Here is a 21,978-nt window from a genome sequence, read left to right as displayed (position 1 = left end):
TAAATTTGGAGGCTGAAAACATTTATAAAAAATAAGATCTGTGTTCAGTAACTATGAAAACATGTCCTTGTAAAATTCTTATGAGAGGCCTCTTTTAAAGACATCTGGATTTCAAGAAGTATAGGGTTTATTGTATGAAAGTTCTTAATGTTAACTGGTTATCATTGGATAAACATTCAAATGAACATTTTAACTCTAAAAGAAATGTAAATTGCCATTTTTTCTTTTTAGATACAAGAACTTTAGAATTTCATCTTTGTCTCTTCTCTATGCATAAAGTAATTCATCCAGTTAGATTAGCTATTTAAAAGCAAAAGATATTTATTAGACATCTCCATGAGGAAGTGACATTTTAGACAGGCCATGAGGTATGAATAGGAGTTTAACCAAATAAAGATGAAATTAAGAATATATATATGTGACATATATATATATATTCTTTGTTTGTTTGTTTGTTTGTTTGTTTGTTTGTTTGTTTATTTATTTTATGCCTACAGCATCTGGTCTTCCTAGGTGGTCTCCTATCCAAGTACTAACCAGGCCCGACCCTGCTTAGCTTCTGAGATCAGACGGGATCAGGCTTGTTCAGAGTGGTATGGCTGTAGACTATATATTCTTATATATAAAATAAAAAATAAAAACTTAAATGAGAGGAGCATGACAAATTAGAATGGTTCAGGAAAAGCCATGTGACTGAATTATAGTGAATGTGGATCCCCTTTGGTCATATGAGCTAAGCAATTTTAAATTATTACCTGAAAGATAGGCAGCACTTCTTGAAATGCAACTTTGGGTAGCTTATGTGAGAAAATAGAGCTATACAGTTTAAACCATCATCACCAAATTATTATCTTCACCATAAGCATCATCACTATTCTCATTTTAAGTGCTAAGCACTAAATGAGTTATACACATTACCATCAATTTTCACCAACTGTGTATCATAGATGACAATGTCATTTTAAAGATAAGAATACTGAGGCTCAGAGTTATTTGTTTCATCAAGGAAGTGACATCTAACTTGAGACATGAAGAATAAGTGTTAGTTAGGGAAACAGGCAAAAAGAGAAGACATGAGTGATTTTGGCAGGAATTTGAGAAGACCAGATTAATGTTTTATAAAATGCATTCTAGCTACAGAATGGGGAGCAGATTGGAGATGGGTATGACTGAAAACAGGGGGACGAGGTAGGAGAGTGTTGCATTACCCCAGGTGAAAGTTGGTAGTGAACTGAACTAATGGTAGTGGCATAGGGGATTTGAAAGCTGAATAGATTTCAGAAATATTAAGAAGTAGAATAGACTGTTAGTGCTGTCCTATAAATATCTATAGTGCGAAGGAAATGTTCTTTAATCTGCACTATCACAACAGGACAGCCACTAGCCATATATGGCTATTAAGCTTTTGAAATGTAACTAATGCAACAGAGGAACTTCATTTTTAATTTTATTTAATATTAATTGATTTTAATTTAAATAACTACTTGTAACTCATGGCTACTCTACTGGACAGGGCAGGATTTGGATAACTTTAGTTTATCTCCTTTTATATATCCTCTCTCTAAATACAAGGTCTTTTAGGATAACCTCTCTCTATCCAAATTTGCATACTTCTTCTCTGGTGAGTTTGGTCTTCTCACTATTGTAAAATCATATGCAATACTATTTTTACTTCTATATTTGCTCACTTATATTGCTCTGTCCTCTCCTTTTACTATTGAAAAATATCAATATCTCATTTTCTCAGGAAAGTTTTAATCGTTATTCTTTCTCATTAGTATGTCTTCCCATGAGCATCAGTCACGTTGGTGTATATCACATGATCTCATGACAAGTCACAGCTTATTTCTTTCTCTTTCATATTTTTATTGGTGTGATGAGTCGATGCTCAGTCTCACACTAACCTAAGATGGGAACATATTCTTCGAATTTTCTATATTTCTTCCTCCTCTGTTCAGCATATAGTTAGGAAAGCCATCTTGAAGACAAATCCTTGCTTACTACTATGATCCTACTCATTATAATGTATGCCTTGACTATTTCTTTACAATTTTTTTCAAACAGAATGAATTAAAAGTAGTAGAAAAATTAGATCAGTGTTTTTTTTTTCAAATGAAGGATATATGATTATTTTAGCCTTAACTGAATGGACTATTTTTAGTGCATAGTCCCTAAAGATGACTGCTATCAATTCTGTCTCTTTTAATACCTTTTAAGTCAACTCAGCCACCTCCCCTTCTTCCTTTGGTTTTGGGCTAGGCTTATGACCTGCTTTGATAAATAGAAACCAGTGGAAGTGACGCTATGCCAATTCCAGGCTTAGCCTTTCAGAGTCCTGGCAGCTTCCACTTTGCCTTTTGGAAAGCCAATCACCATGCTGTGAAGTTAGACTACTGAATGAGTAGAAACCAGGGAAGCTACATGGAGGAAGTGCACTGAGCTGCCAGATGTGGTAATGAAGACTTCCTGGACTTTCCAGGCCAGCCAGCCTCTAGCTGAATGCAACCATGTGCATGACCCTGACATCGCATGGAGCAGACTGCCTGACTAAACCCTATCCTAATTGCTGACTCTAAGAATCAGAAAAAGAGTAAAACCTTTTTATTTTGAGTGACCAGTTTTGGACTGGCTTGTTACATAGCAGTAGATAACTGAAATATTATCTTTAAAAAAAAAGAAGAAGATTCAGTTATAGCAAGATAACTAACTTCTGTTTGACCACTTTCCTGATCCACCCGTTCCCCAACCCTCATGGGTTTATGGTGTCTCTTTACTGAACAGTCAATGGTTGAACCAAATATTGCTAAAGGTATTAGTAATACTGACTATTTTAGTGTCTGGAGATTGAATTATCTGCAGATTTGATCCACTTTGGGTAAATTGTCTCCAAATGGTTAGCAGTTCAGAGAGAAGGCAGGTACTCAGAGAACACGTTTTGGATCCTCATCAAAATGTCTTCCCTCAGCGGCAATTTTCCCATAATTAAATAGTCCATTCCTAGCTATTATGTAAGTTTATTTTATAAACTGTGCTTTCATAGAGCAGGTTAGTTAAATTGATTATATAGCTTTCCATACAGGTTAAGTAATGACATAGCTATCTTTTTTCTTCAATTTCCTGAAGACATTTTGAAGGTGAGCATATAGCAATACTGGTATTTCTGACTTGTGATAAGGTGGAATAGTTGTTGGGCCCAACAGAGCAAATTTTCCACTGATGTAGCTATACCCTAAAGAACTGCTCAGTACAATTTGTTTCAGATTTCTGTATGAGCTGATACAGCACTTGCTAGATGAGATAAATGAACTTTGCATTATAAGGGTATGCTCTTTCAGTCCAGCTAATTCTTTTTAACGATGCTATTTCGTAAATAAGTGCTTCGGAAAAATAATGGATAATGATAATTTAATTTACAAACTGAGGACTTCTCTAATCTTGAGGAATATTAAAACATCAGAAATAAAAAAATAAAATCAATGATTCATTCAGTATAATCTCTACTAAGTCACACATCTTGCCAGAAGGAGCTTTACCTCCTATCTAGCACAGAGCCTAGCACACAGTAAACATTCAACTAATGTTTAGCAAATTATTGACCTGGTGAATAATGACTGCTTATAAATTTTAGTAAATGAAATTTATTTTTAATTTTTAGCACATTCTAAAATCATTTATGTTAAGTACATTTTTAATAAATATAAACTTTTTATTAAAAATTCTCCAAAATAAAAATTTAAAGAAGTAGCCATGTCATGACTTATGATGTTTATTAGGTTATTAAAAATTACTTTTTAAAATTGTAGTTTTATATGTATGTGATGACTATATTAAGAGTTTGAAAAAAAAGTTTTATCATTTAAAGTGTACTTCAATATGATGAAGAGTACTGAATACATAAAGAACTCTCAAACTCAAGAATAATAAAACAACTCAATAAAAATGAGCGAAAGATATGAAGGGACACTTCATCAAAAAAGATATTCAGATAGCAAATAAGCACACGAAAATATGCTCAACATCATTAGTGATTAACCCATTTCCACACACCTATTAGTTTGGCTGAAATTTAAAGAGTAACAACAATAAGAGTTGGTAGAGATGAGAAGCAACTGAAACTCATAATGGTAGTGAAATTATTTTGGAAAACACTTTAGTAGTTTTTTAAAAGTTAAACATTCACATATGACACAGCTATTCCACTCCTAGATATTTACCCGAACGTTATGAAAGCTAATGTCCGCATAAAAACTTGTACATAAATATTTATAGCAGTTTTATTTATAAAAATGCAAACCTGGAAACAACTAAATGTCCACCAATGTGTGAATGGGTAAACAAGTTATGGCACAGATATATGATGGAATACTAGCCAGCAATAAAAAGGAATGAACTATCAATGTACTCGACAGCATGGATAAATCTAAAATAATTTTGCTCAGTGGAAGAAGCCACCCAAAAAAATAGTATATGCTGTATGATTCCATATACTATATATTAATAGAAATATGAACTTATCTATAGTGATATAGAGAACATCAGTGGTTGCCTACAGGTTTGTTTTTAGTAGGGGAAGGAGGGACTGATTACAAGAGACATGAGAAAACTTTTGGGGTGATGGAATTGGTTATTTTTTTTATTGTGGTGATGGCTTCACAGGAGTATATATGCCTCAAAATTTATCAAGTGGTACACTTGAAATATGTGCAGTTTATTATATACCAATTACAGCTCAATAAAATGGAAAAAATTAAGAAGTAAAGGTCCTATGAGGTGAATACTATTTTAAAGTTCTCGACTTTTGTTTCTTCAGTAGGCTTCTATAAAATAAATGTCTGGATAGCTTTAAAAAATACAGTAGGTCTCATCCCCCAAATTAATTTTGGGCAAAATAATAGACACGTATGGAGTTTTAGGATATTTCTAAATAATAACAAACTACAATCTGATCTGGGATAGGGAACGAAAAAGAGAAACAGAGAACCTCTGGATTTAAGGAGTCACAAGTGGCAGGTGAGGAGATCAGGAAAGGACACCAAGAATGAAACATGGAAAGATAGCCGGTTGGGGGAAGAGACAAGACTGCCTGCCAATCCTCACCTGCAACTCTATAGATTCTCTAGACAGGGGGCTCCAAGTGGATTAAAAGGTAACAACATATATGGCAGGTCTTCACTCATGAAAACTGTCACTCCCCGAGTTAGTCCTACTAGCTGGGAACTCCGTGTTTGGCGCATTAAGTGAAGGCAGACACCGGTCCCCTCTCTCCTCTCTTTATTTGCGGTACAATGCGTCCTGTTCTCCGTCGCCCCCTGGTGGCGAGCGCCTGGGGACCCGCGGGCGCACGGACATAGCCAGAGGAAAGGTGCAGGCTATAAAAGCCGCTGCAAGGGAGGGGAGCAAGTGCTTCCCTACGCTTTGCGGCTTCCGCAACCTAACACCAGTCTGGCTGCCCCAGAATCTGGTTTCCCAAAGGTGGCTCTCACTCATGCTCCTCTGCTTCTATCTGTCCCGTTTCATTCACGTGTTGCAGGAGTAGGAGTCGGGGTGAGGGGGCTGCGTTATAGGGTCGTGACCTCGGGTTTCAGGGCAGAACTGTCAAGCATTTGGAAGCGAGGAGGCGCAAAAGAGCCCTGACTGTAGGAGGTTTGTCACTCTGACACGTGTTCCGAAGAACTAAGGGAAGTGGGAATCCAGTTGGCACTCTTAAATCCCAGATAGATTTATTTTTTCCACCTTAGAGTCCACCCTGTTCTTGCGTTGTCCTATATGTTGATCTATCACTTTATCACCAGTTACAGAAGGTTGGAGATCGTCCCCCTGATCCATCGTCCCCAACCCTTAAGTGGCAGAGGGTGGGCAGCCCAGAAGTGGGGACCAGACTCATCTGCCCGAGGGCATAGTGGCAGGGACCTTCCTGGTCTCCCAGGATGAGGTGAGGACCAGCGCGGGGTAGGGAGGGGTGGATTTATAATAGAGGAGTTAGGAACCGGCAGAGGTGCCTACATCTCCAGCTTCCAACCCAGGCAAAGAAAATGTCAAATTCCCGTCCACACCTGATTGACAAGAAGGAGTCACCGCCGAGGAGGCTGATGTGGGTGTGTAGAGGCGGAGACAAAACCCAAACCACACGCTCAGCGGGCTAGGGCTTGCTTTCCTAGACGGTTTGGGTCCGGTGTTACCTATCCCGCCAGACTGCCCGGTCGGTGGCTTCGCGGAGCCTGACTCTCAGAGCCAGAAAAGGATTAGGGAGTGCCCCCTGCGCTGGGGGTGCTGCCTTCAAGGAGGGGGCAGGGAAGCCGGGAGCACCAGGAGCCACTTTCCCGGCAGCTTCAGCCTCAGCCGGGACTGGCTCGCGGTTCCCTCGAGGCTCTGCGCGGAGGTCCGCCTTCCTACTCCCTCCTCCTTCCCGTGAGCTGCCTCCGCCTCCTTCCTTTGCCTCCACCCTCAACCCCTTTCCCCATCTGTCTGGAGCTGGGCTCTGAGCTCTCAGTCTGCCCGAGCTGTGGATGTGGGCGCCGGACAAGTCCACGGCTCCTCCACCCAAGATGGACAGCCGCTACACCAGCACTGCGGGCATCGGGGACTTGAACCAGCTGAGTGCGGCCATCCCGGCCACGCGGGTGGAGGTGTCGGTGTCCTGCAGGTGAGGACGCAGCTTTTCCCCTCTCTCTTCCTGCTCTCCCATCTCCCCGGTTGGTAGTGCTTGGAAAGCGCTCGGGATTCTCTGAGGCTTTGCGCGGGTGAGAAGTTACGCGATGAGTGGGAAATACACCCGTTGTGGGTCTGGAGTCACCCTCTGTTCGAGTGGCACAAAGGGGATAGCGGGAACTGGAAGCGAGCGGTGGGCTACGGGACTGAGACTTTTTGTTTTCTTTCTGGGAAATGCTGTAAAAGTTGGCTGGGCTGTGACTCAGCGGCAGGAACCCCTGCCGCCGCCCACTTTACAAATCCTTTTTACGTCCCAAACCCAAGCTGTACGGTTGGGTGATGACGGGAATCGAAGGTGACAACATTGCCAAAAGCTCTTGTGACCGCTCGCGCAGTGGCCCGGGACTTCCCCTGCTAGGCGCGTAGTCAAACCCACTATTGCGCCTGTGGGCTCCAACCTCAGCAGCTTCCTTCCCACCCACTTCCTGGAGCCATCCAGTTTGCTTCCGCGCCCACCCTTCCGGACTTTTTGCCTCCTGCCTGATAGGTAGAGATTTCTGCTCCAGCCCTCTTTGCAGACGAATCTACGCCTTACCTAAAATCTGGGAGGTCACGATTTTCTGCCAGCAAGTAGACACATATGAGTGCTTATAACAACTGACACTCCGCCAAAGGACTGTAAATTTCAAACCCCTTTGCCTGACGTTATTTGGGTCAGGGTCCCTGTAAATCCGCATAATTGCTATATTGCAGAATATTTTGAGGAGATAGGTGGGCTGCACTAAAGTGATGTCAATAGAATGAGAGGGAAAATTTGCTAATTATAATGACACCAGAGCCCACTCCCTTGTTTGCATACTTTGATCTCTGTCGTTGGAAAACTTCTCAGTTGTCCTCTCTTGCCCCGAGATTGTTTTTTAATGCTCTCAAATCCTCTCTTTCCTTTCCTTGGTAAAACTTGCCTTAAAGAAATCTAATAAACACGGGGATCTTCCATGTAAATAAACCCTGGAATTTAAAATGCTCCCAATTCAGTGGTACTTGATTTTGCATTTTCACAAGACAAAGTCTAAAGCTAAAGGAATGATTTTTTTTGAGGGGGTGGGGTGGTGGTGGAAATTCAAGCACCAACAATACCAGCAGAGGTGTTAACTAGGGGATAGAGGATAGCCTTAGCTATCCCTGAAACTATGTCTTGTGATTGCTTGATTCCTCTAACTGCTGACTTCAAATTGCGGAAACAATAATGCCGATAATGATAGCTAAACATTAAGCTCTAGTCTTATTGTGGCCGCTGCTTTAAATGCTGCCAGAGATTTCTTTCTGTCCACTGAACAGGTGAAGCTGTATGGAAAACTCATTTTCGACATTACTTTTTAGGCCTTTTTTCCCCCTGAAGCTGGCTTTGGATATTAGAGGAAGGTTATTATATACACAGATAATGCATAGCCAAAAGTCCTACATTAACAGTATTTTCTAAAGTTCTTATCATCTGCTCCACATCCTGCAAAGTTGGAATGGATGTGGCTTGTACTTGGTATGAATATAAATATGTTGTAAATTAAATCTGAATTTCCCATAAGCTCTTTAGGGGGATTATACTTTTAGAGAAATTATACCTTACTGATCTTTCTGCTGAGGGTCCACATTTAACTTTTTTTTTTTTTTGGATACTTGTTTCCTGTGAGTGTGCTGAGAATCTTGAAGTCTGTGACTTTAAGCCAGTTTGTTTCAGCTTGCTGCCTGGGACACTGGAAATCACCTTGTTCTAGGCTTTTTTTATACCATTGATTTGGTGTCTTATTTTTAATTTTTAATTTTTCAAATAGAAAAATAAAGTCCTGAAAGAAGACCCAAGTACTTATTGTTAAGAAATGAATCTTGTAATCATGGGTAGTGATATCCTTTGGGCTTTGTCATAAGAGACCTGGTTACAGATTCTGGTTTTGTGACTTACTCTTGTTACCTTTGAGCAAGTTTTTACCTAATCTAAACTTCCTTATCTCTAAAATGAGGACAATTATGGTGTTATATATAGAATGTTGTCAGAGTTAATAAGATGATGTCTGAAAAGTGCTTATATAAACTATGACGCAAAAGAAAGTTCAAAATGTTAGCTATTGTTATGATATTAGAAATAGTATTTATTGAATAAATGTATACGATTCAGTTATGGAATTTTGTAAATAGTCCTCTTTCGAAAGTCAATAAATTGTTTAAAGAAGACAAGGATAGAGGTAGCCTTGAAATACTAGTTTTCTCTTTCTCTTTCTTCTTTAATGTGCATAAAGAGCATATATAACCTAGGATGTTTGTGGGGATTTCACTTAGCAACAAGGCACAATTGTAGGCCTCTCATCCTTGCCTTGGGCAAGCATAAGAAAAAAATCTCTGGCCTTTCTAATCAGAGCCCTTTGATGATTTGCTGATACTTAAAAAACAACTCAGGAATAGAATCCCTTTTGATAACCTTTCGCTGTCCCCAATCTAAGACTTTAAAAAAGCTTCATGACGTTTTTATATTCATTTTGGGTGAGGTGAGAAAAACAACAATCGGAATGTGAAGCTAAATATAATTCCTGGAAATCATTTAGTCTATATACTAACTCACCAATTATTCGAGTGTCTTATGTGTCTAGCATTATGCCATGCTCCATGAGAAATATAAGAGAAGTTCTCTGAAAATCTAAAATCTGATTGGGAGGTAAATATAATATAACTCATGATAATGTAGGGCAGAATCCAAAGATGATGTTCATGCACAGGGAGGCAACAGGTCCTTGTGGAACAGTGTTTGGAATATACTACAAAGAAGAGATAGGGCTTGAGCGGGGACAAGATGGATGGGCATGGTTTGCATTAGAAAAGGGACAGCACACGTAGAGCTTTTATGGTGGCAACATACCTGGTGTGTTAGACAAGTATACCTTTCTTGTTGGATTTATGTAGGGATAAGCTCCTACTTTTTAACATTCCTTCTACTCATTATTTAGCTCTTGCATTCATTTTTCTTTATTATGTTAATTAAAAGATTTTTAAGTTAATTGCATTACCTAATTAAAATGCTTATAGCTGAAATGATACAACTTTAGAAACGGAAAATAACATCTATAACATTGCCATTTTATTCTGAAAACAGTTGAATTAGAATGAGGTAAAACCAATGAGAAAAATAATATGCAGTAATCACCTGTTTTTCCTGGGACTTTGGTTTGTTGCACTATTTGTAACAGGTGATTTTGATGATTTTTGTCATTTGCTCTGATTGAGAAATTAGCAATTATAAAAACAGTGAGAGAATTCTGCATTTCTAGACAATGTATGTTAGCTATCATATGTAAATCCTTTCACAGAAATAATCCTATAATGGTGATAAAACTAACTTTAAACACTATCTAAGGAAGAATATAAAGTGGAAATTTATTTAGCACCTACTTTGCATTAGACATTCTAAAAAGCCCTTCTTAACCTGGCTATAACTTTTGCCTGATTCCCACCACTCTTCACATGTGCCTGGACATGACCAACAAATATGTGCTTCCTATATGCTAAAACCCATGCCAGATAAATATGGCTGCAAACCACAAATAAGAGCTCGTGCTGTTATTCTAGTAGACCAAATTCTTGAATTCTTGAATTCTTGAATTCTCACAAAGCTCGTGCTGTTATTCTAGTAGACCAAATTCTTGAATTCTTTTTTGCCTACTTGGCCATGCATGTGCCGCTCTCTCTGCCCTGAAAGTCCTTTCTTCCCTTCCCCTTCTTTTCTTTATTAGCTTGTGTTTCCTTAAGATTCAAGTCAAACATCATTTTCCAAAGCAGCTTGTATGTGCCAGTATCATAGCATTAGGGAAGAAAATTTTCCTTTACCTTAGAGGTCTTCTATCTGGCCTACTTGGTTTTCAGAGCTTTTCCCCAGTCTGCTGTTTCTTAAAATTAACCAGTCTAAAATAATCAATATCCCCAAAGAGGCATATTTTGGGGATGGCAAACTCAGCTCCACTTTAATAGTTGTGTTATAATTCTTGATCTTTGTATTCCCTTTGAGGATTTTTGAGGAGTCTTGTCTCTTTTGTGTCCATGTTGTCGATGTAAGAATGACCAAACCTGTAGAGAATTTTTATGAGTTTATTTAAGTTTCTTTGAGCTAAATGGAGGCTATGCCTGGGAGCAATATCTCAACAGACTCAGAAAAATGCCTATCAGGTGACACTCTGCAGTTTCTTTTGTGTATTTGGAATTAAGGAAGGAACATGGGGAAGATTACAAGGAGGTGGGTGAAAGCAAGGCGGATGACAGGATTGTTAACAAGACTATGGCTCTCTTGAAAGTGAAAAACTTCCTAGGGGTCTGAAAGAGACATTTCAAAAGTGTGTTAACCTAGATGCAAGGAAACAAAGCTTGTTTAAGAAAAAGATCAACTTTTTACCAAGGAAGTTACATGCCTGGGGCGTGACTATCTACCCTGACCTGCCCAGGTAGGAATTTATGATTGGATCAGGCTGTGAGGTTACTTTCCCTCACTGGACTTGTCAGTTTCGATAGAACCCTTTTTTTTTTTTTGTCCACAATGTAGTTCGAATTTGTAGCACAGAATTTGTAGTCAATAAATGCTGGATGCTATAATTGTCTGACTCAATGATCTGGCATGGGGAAGGCACTTTGTCTTTAAGATACAGACTCCTAGGCCCCCACACCAGATTTATTGAATCAAAATTTCTAGGTTCACCATGTACTGGTTATCCACAATAAAACTTTTAACCTACTAGTTTTGATGAGTAAATAATTCTGACTGTAGTCATTTGATATAGGTTAACAATACCTGCCCTACTAAGGTGTTTTTGATGGTGTGCTGGAGCTGGTGTAAGGGGATTGAGACAGGAATTTGTGTGCCGGTTGTTAAATAAAATGATTATTAAAAATTAAATACATAAACCTAGAATTAAATAAATTATATTACAAGAGAAAGTTAAGTCTTATTTAGAAGGTATCACTTCCTAATTATTTTACTACATTTGACTATTATCTATACTCTTTACCATCATCTATGTGCTATTTTTTAATCTGTGTGGTACAAATATTGTGTGGTCATGTGCTACTGCTCATCTTTTCTCAATCCATGTTCAGTGACATTACATTGGTAGCTTGAAATTGGCCATAGTGGGAATATTTATACCAGGGAAACTGGCAAACACTGCAAATCAGGGGTTGATTTATTATTTTGTTGTTGTCTACACTTAAGACATTCTATGGGATTCAATTAGCCCTATGGGATTTACAATTTAAAAATATTACATATGTTACTATTATTTGTAGATTGTGTGCTCAGTTACATATAACTTTATACCCATTAAATTTATAATAAATTATATAAACATACACACGCACACTCAGCTTTTTTTTTGAGAGCCCATCATTGAACATATGCTTACTTACACATCACTGTTTATAGGCCTTTTATAAAAGATAAAACATTATACAAAGGAAAAAAATTGCTGCTCTTAGACTGTCACTATTAGAAATGTTAGTGTCAAGTTCAGCATTGTCTCTGGTCTTGCTTCTCTACTGGAATAAGTAGGGTTGTGTAATTTTTATATTTTTATGATAGCTTGCAAGTGTATTGTGAATGAAACAGGAAGATAATTGAAATTTTACGTGCTTTTTACTTTCTTCTCCTTTTCATGTGGTCCTCTCCACATCTTTTTTTTTCTTTGAATACTTTTTTTTTCTGTTGTTCCATCTACTGGAGGCATATAATATACTTTGTAAGTTTACATGTTATAGTTCCAGTGATTAACTCACCACCTGGGAAAGCAAAATTTTGATTCCAAGAGAGAGGATCTGATTGATCCAGCAGGAATTGGCCCAGTTTGAAACAGATGCCTACGCTGTTCTGGTTATCTGGTGATAAAAGAGGATCAGTGTTCAAACGCAATTGGGGGCTCCGCCCCAGCCTAAGTTGGTGTATCTCTTAGATACACTTTACCTTTCTTTAGTCGGAGGAAAAGGTTTGACATTAGTGTACAAATAGGTTTTCAAATAATGATCTTAACTGATAAATTATAATGTTACTATAAGCTAGGGGAATGAGAATATCTGTTATCCTGTGAAAGAGGCACATGACGGGTAAACTGAGGGTCAAGCTGTGGCACGGCAGTAACCTCCCATTCTTTTGGCTCTGCAGTTCTTGAGGTCTTATAGTTCAAAATTGTAGCCACCCCATAGTGTCTTTTTTGGAACATATTTGGATTTGTCTTTCCTTAAATTTCAGGAAAATTCATTCTAGGGGCATTTCTGGACACTGATTTTTGGAATCTCAATGTGGGAGTTGCCCAGGGATATCTTAGGAGAGAAAAGCCTAACTCATTTGTTCCACCAATAATTTTGTCTGCCCTGCATTTTTTTTAGCATTTGGGGCCTGAGGTATTCTAAACGGCACTGGGATGTGGAGAATGTGAGTCTAGAAGTAATTCACAAAGCAAGGCCTCATGGAATAGGGTGTTAATGGCTGTGCTCTTTTAGCTATTTTATTTGTGGCATAACAGGCAGAAGCCTGTATTCCCTATTTGAGTTTACTCAAGGCAGTGAAGGAAAACAGTTCCTCTCAAAGGGGTTTTTATTCATTTGTTGGCCTGACTCATAAGAGTAACCCTTGCTTATTAGAGACAGTTTTGCTTAGTCTTGAAGAGCATAGGTGTAGAACTAGACCAGCTCTACCCGTGAAACCTTGGAAAGTTGCTTAATCTCTCTGTTCTTGGATTTCTTCATCTGTAAAGTGGAGATAATAGTACCCCTACCTTTTATATTTATATTTATTTGGAGGGATAAATAAGTTAATACATCCAGATGAGTTAAAACACTGCTTGTCACATTAGTTAGGCACTTGGTAATTACAAATGGATATAAACATAAAATAACAACCACCCACTATTCCATCATACTATGAGCGTTTAGTTCATTTCTTTCTCATTTATAGTATCACATTTATAGTCCCTCTCTTGTGTGTGTATATGCTCACACGCATTGTATAATGAAATTGTGCTGTATTCTATACAATTTATCCTCTGTACTGTCCTGTTAACATTATACAATGTAGACGTTGTTTTCATTAGTTTTTGAAAATGTAACCTTCTGTGACTGTGTAGTAAATTACATGGGTATACTATATTTAACTTATTTTTTATTTTCCAAAATTTATTTCAAAATGTTACTATTCAAAATCATGCTATAGATGAGCCATTCTTATTCAACAACATTTGACGATATCTATAATTTTTTTTCCCCTGGAGATAGTTTTCTAGAGCTAAAGTTGTTAGTAAGCTATCTTCTTAAGGGGATTTTAATACCTTGTTTGGGTTCTCTTCCCCTACCTCTTTAAAGAAGCAGAGTCAAGTCTAAGCTATTGGCTGCACCTTTCCAAATACTTTTATTCCCATGAGAAAGTTGCAGTTAAAGATTAATGAGAATTTGGGTCAGCAGAGTATATAGCAGCAAGAAAATGGAATTAGGAGTCAGACAGATATCTTTAAATTCCATTTTTATCCCTTTTTGAAGTGTTATTTTGGGTAACTGATTTCAACTTTTGGAATCTCATTTCCTAATCGGTAATATGAAAAAAGATTTAAAAACCAGATTTATAGGATTATTGGAGAATAAAAGAAATAAAATCTATAAAGTGCCCAGCACCATGCCTGTCACAAGAAAAGCACTTAAGAGCTATTAGTCTTAACCGCAGTTTCTTATGACTATATTACTGGGTGGCACATAGCAATGTAGAAGGGTACCTGAATGTTATACAAATTTACAGGCAATTTGGGGAGTCATAGAAACTTGAAATGCAAGGTGACAATTATAAGCTGCATGTTAAAGGTTATATGTTATAGTCCTACCTAAATGTGGAGGGGGTGCAGAAAAAACAATGACCAGAAGAGAGTGGATTTGCAGATGCATACTCAATTTCTACAGATTCCACCCCATGGCTCCCCCATATCAACACACACACAATCAGACATATGGACCTAATGGGATTTGACAAGTAAGCAGTAGTGTTAACAACAAAGTTTTAGAATGAAAGCACATTCTAGACCATTCTTACATCTGATCAATAAAGGCAGTGGGTTGACATTTAGACAGTCCTTTTCTGTTGAACAAGTGATAAAACAGATATCGAAGCAGATGACAACACAGGCTGAAGGAGAGCAAGCATTTATTGCCAATAATAAAATGAAATGTATTTTAAAAGCGGCTTGCTGCCATGGCCGATGTTCACTGCCTGACACACAATACCTTAATATTTTCAACCTTCAGACAACAATCAATGTTAATGCCTCATCGGCCAGGGACATTGCCTATCAGGCATTCTTTTTTAAATTGTGAGATATTTTGTCAAGTTTATTCTATAAAGAATAATACTCCAAACATCTTAAGGGAATTATCAGTTAACTTCCTAAAACTCTGAAGAAACAAAATATTATTGATAGTCCTTGGGAAATATTTATATTTATTAGACAGTAAAGTTATTCCAATATAAAAGCTATACTAAATGTTTCTGACCACTAGCCATATTCTGTCATGTTAGGCCTTAAGGATGGAGCTCTTTCCTGTTGGTATCCATGTGTTGGTGACTGAAGAGAATTTACAAAGCTGGGAGACACTATTATGGATGCTATGAATACTATCACACGTGGAAAGACAAAACTTTTTTGTTTTTTCTGTCTCTAGTTGATGAGAACTGCGGGTAGAACAATTCAGATGAATGGCATAAACTTTAACAATCTGTTGTTTAATTTCTCTCTTTTTTTTAATCTTTTTTTCTGCTGCAGAGTTATCTAATGAAGCTGTGGGAAATTAAATAATGAGAGGACTATTTAACTAGAAATCAGCAGGCAGGGTGAGATGAAAGCTAAATGCTAGAGAAAGATGATGGATTGGGCAAATGAAAATAAGAGGAAAATTAATTGAATTGACCATGTAACATTCATATTTATCATTAGAGTTGAAAATTGACCTCAAGCCCTATCATTTCAATCCACTGTTTTCTTACTAATGAGGAAGTAACCATTTAACTGGATAGCTTTTCAATAATAAATTCTAGGGTTTCCTTTTATGACAAATATGTTCTTCAGACTTCCTTGTAAATTATAAATAATTACTTAGATATTGAAAATGTCACTATAGTATTCTGACTATGTGAATTGTGACATGAATTCGTAAAAGTCAGTATTTTGTACTTTGTACATATATAATACATATATATAATAAGTAACAAGTGACATTAATTTTATTAAAAACAATCTCAAATTTCAGAGTGTAATGAGCCAGATATAATTATAATTGCTATAACTGATTGAAACCAACATGTTTCTCGGCCTTACTTATCATAGTAGTGGTTTTAAAATAATTCCGAGAAATTTGTTTCTCACTGCCCACAGATCCTTATTATTGCATCATCTCAATGTGTATAACTGTGAGCATTCTTACAAACCTTTTTTTTTTTTAATCTAAATGTACTCTTGTAAAGAGAGCATCACATTATTTGTGGTTTTCTCAGTAATTGAAAGCTCAATCATTCTTCTTTTATGTCTTCAATAGGTTTTTATGTTTCTCAGATATAAAGCAAAGAATATGAGAGCTAGTAGAGTAAAAGCAAATGAGTGAGACTAAATGATACCTGGGAACTATATAAAATAATAATTTTATTTGCTAAGCCAATTTAAATTACCTGTTTTGAACATAGCTTACTATCTTACTTATTTTAATATCTCAAATTTCAAAGTAATTGCGGAAGTGGAAATATTAGAAAGTTGATTGCAGTTGATTTTTATGCCAGTGGTTTCATCCAAAGCCTCTTTGTAGACATTGGAAAAAGGATACGTAATGTTGACTATAGTGAAAACACCAAGCTTTCGTTCTGTTTCTGACACTGATTCTGTGACCTTTGATAATCCTGCCGCTTTTCTGGGCATTAGTTCCTGTGAAAGGCTGAACCACAGGTCCAGATGACCTGGCATGTTACTTGGAGCTTGATATTATACTAGAAGCAGAAATAAAATGTAAACTTGTTCTGATTTAGGGAAATCTTGTGATTGTCAATCCCCGTGTGAAAACTTAAGCTCTAATTCTAGTGTCTGAGTTTTTTAAGAGATATTAAGGTGAATTATTTCTAATGCTAACCACTTTCTACTTCAAAGTCCTCATTTCACTTAATAGTCTCCCAAAGGAATGCCAAGTTCTGCTGTTGGTGTTCTAGTTTTTCCTTTCAATAGGGATCTATAGCTAGCTTTCTTCATTGTGAAAATGAACAATGTTTGATATTAACAGGTATCTGTACCTTTCTTGTAATTTACTTTTGGAATATGTTATCTCCTCCCCCCCTTTTTTTTTTGCCATTTATATCTCTGCAACAAACATAGAGTTTATAATGGAGATAGCAATGGGCTCAATCTTGTGTTAACTGATTAGTAGTAAGTGCTGGCTGCCTGAAGTAGTACCTGGAAACATTCTTAGGGAATATTTGGGCTTTGTGGGAAAGAATGCTACAGGTGACTTTTGAAATAAAGTAAACCAATACTGTGTGGCTAGTATGCTGTTACTTTTTAATTGTTATAATCTTTGACTTATAGTGATGGATAAGTCACTGAAACTTGTCTACTCAGGTCTCCAAGTGTTTGTCACTTCCTTTCCATTCCTGCTGCCATTATTCTTGTTCAGAAAGTTGTTATTTCTCCCTAGACTATTAAAATAGTCTCTGCGATTCCAGAATTCACTTCTTTGGTCGAGTTTTCACGTATTGTGTTAACTTCCTAAACAAAGGTCGAATTGCGTGAATTTCCTTTTGCAGAAACTTTCAATGTGTCCCTTTTGGATTCTACAGAACAGAATCCAATAACCTTACCATGGTATTCAGCAACATGGTGTTCAGTCAGGGTCTTTCCTCAACCTGGCCAGGCAGTTCCCCCTCCAGTCTCCCCTCAGACTCGACTCTAGCCAAAGTGGGGTAGTTGGCTAATCTCCACATCTGTGTGTACTCTCACTTCCCACTTTTGTTGACGCTTTCCTGAACCGGAATTAATTGTTCCTCTTTTTGAGTTCGTACAGCACATTTTTGTACTTTTATTTTATTCTGCTTATAATTATTTAGGTTTTTACATGTCTGTCTCCTGTAACAACTTTAAGAGTCTATTTTTTTATTATTACCTTCATAAAACCTAACTGTGTGGTTTGCATATAGCAGGTTTTCAAATGTTTGCTCCCTGATGAACAGATTGGAAGAATGAATCTGGACACTGTGAATTTGTGTATGTCTATACCCTTAAAAATATTAGTTTATATACACAATGAGAGCATTAAAATTACTCACTTTACCAGTACAATTTAATAAAACTCAATTTCCCATCTTAGTTTACAAACTAAGATTTAATAAACTAGTTTATATAAAGTTTTATTTGTGAGGAAATGAGAAACAGATAATTTTAAATTAGAACTTTCTAATACTAATTTAATACTTCCTAAATACTGACAGATAATTCGCATATTTAATCTGAGATGAATAATATGCAAAAAAAAGAGAAGTAATAGAATTTATATGTATGATATCCTATATAACATATCTAAATAGGGAAATAAATAAGCATATATTTAACCTAGTGAAGATTCTGTCCTGGAGAAAGATGTTTCTAATAAGTTACTTGGTGAACTGAACTGATGAAATGAGTGCAACAGGACATGATGGTTTCATTTGGGTCTAATCTAGGATTAGAAGAGTTGTTTGATGTTCTGGCCTCTTTAAGTAGCAATATACTTTTTATCTGCTCATGTGCTTTCCCTATGTATTTGTTCCACCAGTTTTAATCTTGTGCCACAAAATGGCAAAACAGAATTTTAGAAAAACCTGAATTCAACTAAAAAAAGTGTCACAGGATTGAGAATGGGAAGATGGAAGAAGCAATACCTTCTGTAGAAAAACAAACAAACAAACAAAAGCCAGAACTCGTTTTCATGTGCATAAGTAAAAAGTGAGCAAGTCACTATCCATAACTCATATCATTTCTTACACTTGTCTGGTTATTAAGTTTTGTTGGATTGCCTAAATAATTTCCTAAGTGCTTGTAACAACTGAACTATCTAAGCATTCAGTTGATTATATGTAACCTAAAATGTTGTCCTGCCTGATTACGTCAAAACTTTCCAGAGACACTGACCTCAATAATGGTTCTAACTATAAAATTAGAAAAAAAGAACAAAATTACAAAGCCACTTTTGTTTCAATGAGGTCAGTGAATGGATGAATTACTTTAATGCACGGTGATGATATTTCTTGACTATTTTTAGCACACATGTAATATGCAGTGATTTAAAAAAAAGAAATTCTTATATGATAGTATCACTTTTATTTTAGGGGCATGGGCTAAAACAGCTATTCTAAATGAGGGTTATCATAATTAGAATTGCTTCAGAGATTTTTCAAACTACATATAGGTACTTCTGAAATTCTAGTTTTCTTCACTATAAAGGAATAAGTAAGTCCTCCTCACCACTTTTTTCATACTCCCAATATCTCATTAAAATGTCTGCCGGTTGAGTTTCAAGCCCTGATCTTCTGCCTCTTTTACTTCTACATCATCTCTCTAGTATGGCTGAGCACTCTGCTTCTGACTGACGCAGGCTTGTCTGACTCCAGCAGAGACCATGCACAAGTTCGTTGACCCTCCCAACCTCCCATCTTGATCTGTCCAGTCTCTTCCCTACCACGAATCCTGCACATTGGGCTTCTAGAGGCCTGTTCATAAAGGGAATATACCATCATACTCTTACTCTCTTGCTTTAAAGCCTTTTAATTGCCTATTTAATAGGTCCATAAAGATTTTGTAAACTCTGACCTGGCTTTTCAGCCTCATCTCTTTCTCTCCATGTCCTACCACCCTGTCCCTTTCCACTGTCCTCTCTAAACTCTCTCCTAAACTCTAATCTATTTCAGACCTCTTGCTTTTCCTGAGAGAGCCACAATGCTCACACCTTGGTTCTTGTGGGAATAATTTTGCCTCATTTTGTTATCTCATTTGATAGACTCTACTGATAGCTTGAGCATCACTCTCCCTGTGGAGACTTTTCCTAATCCTTCAGATAGAATTGACTTCCCCTCCTTTTTTGTAATCTATAATGAATTTATTATACATGTTCCACATTTTGCTGCACATATTTGTTGACAAATCTGTCCACTTAAAGGACTATAAATAATTTGTTCAGATCTCAGTCTTCAACACCAAATCCTTTTCCTGTCACTTAGTAACTCAATGCTTATTGAATATACATTTGAAAGAGTATTAGACAATTATTAAATTTTAAATTTCCACAGGACAAGAACTGGACTAGATACAAAGGTGAATGAAGAAGACATGGCTGAACAATTGCCTTTGCCTGTTTTACTCTGTTATTTTTTTTAAGATTTGTAGAACTGTATGTAGCATGGGTTTATAGTTGCTATTTTTTTTTTTTTTTTGGACCTAGATGAGTGTTTTCGAGTCAGGGACAAATTCTTGGTCTAATCATTTGTGACAAGGATCACAGATGCTTATTAGAAAATTGTTTTCAGTCTCCTTATCTCAGCTGATTGGTCATTTATGCTTACAAACAAATTTCCTTTCCAAATTAATTCCTTGTTTAAATTCTGTTGTTGATTCTGCAAAGCTCAGGTTGCTCTTGAAGACAGTTGAATTGTTCAGTGACTAGTGATCTAAAGAAATTACAGAAGATATTACTCAAAATTTGGAGAACAAGACAAGACAAAACCCTGCCAACCTAGCCTTACCTTTATAGGCATATTATTTTTCTCTTTGGCATAATTTTTGTATTGACTGATAAATCTTAAAGAGAGCTGACTTGAGACAACCCTGCATGTCAATAGATTTTCTTTTGAAATGTTGAGCCTGAAGAAACATGACTATTTCCCAACATAGAAGCAAGAGACAAGGAAACAGTTAACCTACTCATGTGACCAACATATTTTGGGAGTGATACTTGGATGGCAGCAACGTCTGAGCTGATGTTGGGCGGAGTAGCGTTAAATCTTCAGCTTTCAACTTTGTGGTGATTTTGGACTTACCACAATCATCAGCTCTCGGTTTTTGGACAAGTGATTGTCACCTGCAAACATCATGCATTGATTCTGAGAGAAGTAATAAACCCTGACAGACTGCTAATTTGGCTAATTGTTTAAAATATGTGCGAGCTCATTGCCCACCTCACTGTTACCAAGTGAGTTGAAAGTGATTACTACTTTTAGAGTAGGCAGGAGGAAGTTTGGAGGAAAATGATGATATACTGTCTCAAGTATTATAACATAATTAGTGTAATGGTGTAATGCATCAAGGAGCAGAGCACAAGTTTAGGGATTGAAAGATCTGGATTTAAACTGTGGCTCCATGTATTACCAACTACAAGAGTACAGATAGATGAGTTAAACTCTCTGTGCTTTGGTTTATAAATGAGGATAGAAGTTCCTTCTCATATAGAGTACTAGAAAGAATTTTATGATAAAAATCATTAGAAAGCATTTAGAAAGTTCTTGTCATTAGCAAGGAACTAATTTTTATACTGGCATTCAACAGAAATAGTTGGAAAACAGTGGATCACATTATAAAGATGGTGAAAGTTCTCTAAAAAATCTGTAATTTTTAGAAAAGTGCTATGTGTTCATTGTAAAAAACCCACAAAGAAATAATCCAATCATCATAAAAGACAAAGGAGAACATTCAAATCACCCCAAATTCTACTCAGTGATAGAGCATACCAACCAGGTATCTCTCTGTATGTTTATTTAGGTATATATGAAAAGCATGTATCATTAATGTTCATTATTCTATGACTCAGACAAGATGGACACAGGTTTTTCCTTGGATTTTCTGCTCCAGGTATTAATACTTGAACCTGGCTTCCTCTCTGCAAGCCTGGTGCCCCCTGTCTGGAGTCTGGAGGGCAGGATCTCCAGTGCAACTCTGAGCGAATGACCTCAGCTGCCATCCCAGGAAATCCCTCTATCCTTTCTCTGTTGCCTTCACGAAGCCCTCACTGCTATTGTTAAAATGTCGCTGTTGATGGGCCACCGGAAAATTGCAGTAAGCCTTTTTGCTGCAGGGCTGGGCATGTGGTCTTGTTGCCTGCTGCCTCTGCAGCCCTGTTCATTGCTCACTGGTGCTGGTCTCTGTAGATTTATCAAGGTTTGTAGTTCTGTTCTTGTTCAGTTCTTCCAATAGGGTTAGCCATGTTCCTGACTCTGGGCTCCATAAAACATCTCCATATTTTCATCATAAATTTCCATCTTTTAGGTCAGCA

General features: G+C 37.1%; 1 protein-coding gene and 1 non-coding gene across 2 annotated transcripts in view; one reads left to right on the top strand and one right to left on the bottom strand.

The window, feature by feature from the left end:
- Positions 1-488: 488 nt before the first annotated feature.
- LOC111741841 lies at positions 489-607 on the bottom strand. The gene has a single exon (XR_002781103.1). It is a non-coding gene; the product is annotated as a 5S ribosomal RNA (ribosomal RNA).
- A 5,706-nt stretch (positions 608-6,313) lies between these two features.
- The window catches only part of CPNE8 (copine 8), a 174,822-nt gene continuing 159,157 nt past the window's right edge, over positions 6,314-21,978 (top strand). Inside the window, exon 1 of the mRNA XM_011363179.2 lies at positions 6,314-6,643. Coding sequence (XP_011361481.1) covers positions 6,507-6,643 — 137 coding nt within the window. The 5' untranslated portion in view covers positions 6,314-6,506. The remainder of the gene's footprint in view (positions 6,644-21,978) is intronic.

The sequence above is a fragment of the Pteropus vampyrus genome, unplaced genomic scaffold (assembly GCF_000151845.1).
Source record: "Pteropus vampyrus isolate Shadow unplaced genomic scaffold, Pvam_2.0 Scaffold82, whole genome shotgun sequence".
NCBI lineage: Eukaryota > Metazoa > Chordata > Mammalia > Chiroptera > Pteropodidae > Pteropus > Pteropus vampyrus.
The sequence above is the reverse complement of the archived record's forward strand: the minus strand, read 5'-3'. Positions and strand labels throughout refer to the sequence as shown.